Source organism: Fukomys damarensis, unplaced genomic scaffold (assembly GCF_012274545.1).
Source record: "Fukomys damarensis isolate Sample0158 unplaced genomic scaffold, DMR_v1.0_HiC HiC_scaffold_38, whole genome shotgun sequence".
Taxonomy (NCBI): Eukaryota; Metazoa; Chordata; class Mammalia; order Rodentia; family Bathyergidae; genus Fukomys; species Fukomys damarensis.
Genome location: NW_022900950.1, coordinates 14,508,909 through 14,512,358, shown reverse-complemented (window position 1 = coordinate 14,512,358; position 3,450 = coordinate 14,508,909). Strand labels below are relative to the sequence as shown.

General features: G+C 32.6%; 1 protein-coding gene across 5 annotated transcripts in view; it reads left to right on the top strand.

The window, feature by feature from the left end:
* Spata5 (spermatogenesis associated 5) overlaps positions 1–3,450 on the top strand; it is a 296,553-nt gene that overhangs the window by 108,372 nt on the left and 184,731 nt on the right. Inside the window, exon 14 of one of the 5 annotated variants that reach the window (XM_010611191.2) lies at positions 2,828–3,226. The exons of the other annotated variants lie outside the window; for them this stretch is intronic. Coding sequence (XP_010609493.1) covers positions 2,828–2,879 — 52 coding nt within the window. The 3' untranslated portion in view covers positions 2,880–3,226. Of the gene's footprint in view, positions 1–2,827; positions 3,227–3,450 lie in introns of those variants that run through there. 5 annotated transcript variants of the gene reach the window in all.

Below are 3,450 nucleotides of genomic sequence, written 5' to 3'. Positions count from 1 at the left end.
TTTTTTTGGAAGCATCATTATCTTTTGGTAAAGAATCACATGTAAATTTTGTAATAATTCACATTCAGAGAGCTCTAAAAAGAATGAAATGCTAAGTGATGCTTTGAAAAAAATGAGGTGTTTTTATACATATGAAGTAAAAAATGAGTCTGCGATCACGAATTTTTGTATTTGTGATAAGGATACAGAAATAATAGATATTGTTTTTAATGTGGCTATAGGCATTTGTAACATATCTGTTACTATAGTGGCAGTAATAGTAATAATAAAGGATAGCTACAAAAATCAAGGTCATACTTTTTAGGCCAGTGAGAAAATATTTTGAGAAAGTCCTGTTGTTATTCATGATTAATACTAATTAATTTTTTAGAAAGATCTTTGTATGCTATTTTTTTCCCAAAAATTCATTCAAACTTGGTTTGTTGTAAAGGAATCTAATTGTCTTTTTTCAAGAATGCACTCAAGTCACTAGTTTCCAAATCATGTGCACCTATAACCACATTAAAGCACATACATGGTGATTCAGAATCATTGAAGATAAATACTGTATAGAATTCTCCTCTCCAAAAAATACTAATTTCATTTGAAAGACACAAGAAAAATGTAGAAAAAAAAGAGAACTTTTGCTACAGATTCAAGAAACCAAAGTAGTAAGGATTTTCTTATTTCCTTTTTGTTTGTTTGTTTTGGTTTGTTTTTGGTTTCTTGATATAAGACCTTACTATGTAGTTCAAGATAGCTTTGAACTCACTTTGTAGCCAAGGGTGGCCTCAAATTTGGGGCAATCCTCCTGTCTCTGCCTCTCAAGTGCTGGTATTACAGGCATGCACTACTAGGCTCAGCACTGAGCCAAACATTTCTGTGTCTCAGCATATAACCTTAAAGTATGTTATTGTTTCATATGTGGAAATTTCAGATATTCAAAAATAAAAGTTCTTGAGACTTATGTGGAACCAAGTTATTACTGTATTTGAACAGCTAATGAACAAGTTAAGACTAAAATATAAAGCACTCCACCAGTGTTTAGTAATTCTCTGTTGGGCTAGGATTTAGCTCAGTGCTGATACCATCTGCCTTGCAAGCGCAAGGACCTGAGTTCAATCCCCGGTACAAAAAAAAACAAAAACAAAAATAAATTTCTTAATATATCTTGTAGAAACAGATGTGTTTTTGTAGGGGATTCATTATGGGTTGATCTGCTTATGGCTGATAGTTATGAAGGGGTTCAGGGAAGCAGTTCTTGGTATTAGATTGATGGTTTTCATGGTAAAATTTAAGGAAGTTTGATACATGTTGTAAGTAAAATTTAAGTAGGAAGCTAACCATTTTTGTCTGAATATATCTGCTGAGCTGTGCTATTCCAAGGTTCTGAGAATCGCAAAAACACATTCATGCTTTGTTTCAGTAAATACTCACATGGGCCAGGGATTTAGCTCAGTTGGTACTGCTGCCTGCCTCGCAAAGGCAAGGTCCAGAGTTTGATCCCCAGTACCAAAAGAAAGTAATATTTGTGTGCCAGACACCTCTTTGTTAAATTAATTTAATAACTTTAAAAGATTATAGTTATTTTCATTAAGTCAAAGTAGTGATAATTATGGTAATGATAATGCATACAACTACTATCAATATTTCCTTTGTGCCTTAAAGAAGTGTGCTAGATCCTTTGTAGATTTAAGTGTGAAGAGGTATCTTAGTCCATTAGGGCTTTTATAAAATACTGTTAGGTTGGCTATTCTTTATAAACACAAGAAATTGATTTTTCACAGTTCAGGAGCAAAGTGCTTACAGATTTGATATCTGGTGAGAGGGCATATCCTGATTCACAGATTTCCATCTTCTCTGAGTTCTTACAATGGTAGACAGAGCTGGGAAGTTCTGTATGAGTTCTTTCTTGTAAGGGTATGAATTCCATTTATGAGGGCTCTAATGACTTCATCATTCCCTGAGACTCACCTCCAGATACTATCGTATTGGGGTTAGATTTCAACATAGGAATTTTCGGAGGACACAAATATTCAGTTTATAGTAGGAAGATGATTGTGATTCTTCTCATGTTTTAACTAAGAAACAAATTCAGAAACATTAAGTAGCTTTTCCAAAATGTTACAGAAAAAACATTCTGTGAAGCTGTCATTTGAACCCAAGTTTACAAGATGTCAAAGCCCTTTCTCAAATTCAAAGCAGTACCCAGTAAATACTAATAAGTGAGGGTTTTCTGGAAAAAAATTTTAAAATTTTATATTGTTTAACTTGTTATTACTACAGATTTTTTTTACTATTTTTAGATCTATGGTATAGGAAGATGATATATGTTTGAAAGCATTCTGCCTCAATTTTTAGATAGCTTGTTGTCAGAAAATAGTTTTATGTATAACAGTTGTAAAGATAATTTTTCAGAACATTTTTCTAGTATAAATGCAAGCAAAGTTCCCCTAGAAATGCTTTTTGCAGGATGTAAATTGAATTATGAGTTTAAAAATCACTTGCTTCTCTAATGCTTTGAGTAAAAAAATATACAAGTGTAATGGATATTGTGTGTTAACTTGCATTTTTTATTGAGAAATTACAGCAAAATGGAAAAATACATACTTTTATGTCATTCTCTGTGTTAACAGTTTATACAAAGCTGCAGTTATGCAGAGCATGTGTATATTAACACAAGTCTGGGAAAGCTGGCAAAGCTAACTTCTGATATATATGTCTATATTTTATATAGACAGTATATGTATATTTTATAGGGCATATTGTTAAACTAAAATAGTATATTGACTATTAGATTCATGTTTAGTTTTGATAGTAATCATACAGTGTTCTGGTTTCGATCTAGAATGTCCCCGAAGTCTCCTGTGTTCAGAGGTGGACTTTTGGAAGGCGATTGAATCATGGGACACTCTATTCATCAGTGGATTAATCCATTTATAAGTTCATGAATGAATGTGCTGTTAAGAGATAAAGCCTGGTCAGAAGAGGTGGATCATAGAGGACATGATTGGAAAGAATATATTATTGTCCCTGGTTCCTCCCTATTCTCTTCTTGCTGCCATGAAGTGAGCCAGGCCTATTCACCGTGCTGTTTCAGCCAGCTTTGGACTGAACTTACTAGAAACTGTGCACCAAATAAACCTCGTCTCCTTCTCTTTTAAGCTGTGGGTGTAGGGTATTTTCTCTAGCAGTGAGAAAGTGACTAATACAGATAGCATAGTTAATCATATGCCAGAAAAATGCAAAGCACTATTGATTTTTTTTACATTCATCAAATTGTTTTTTTCTTCTTTTGGGGATATATTTTAATGGAATATACATTAATCAATACATTTTTATCAGTACAATTACTATGTTTCAACTTCAATAAATTTTTCTTATCCTATTTAATTTTTTGGTTCATTGGCACATTTGGTTTACAAAATTCTTTAAAATTATTTATGCTTCATACCACAGTGATATATATAT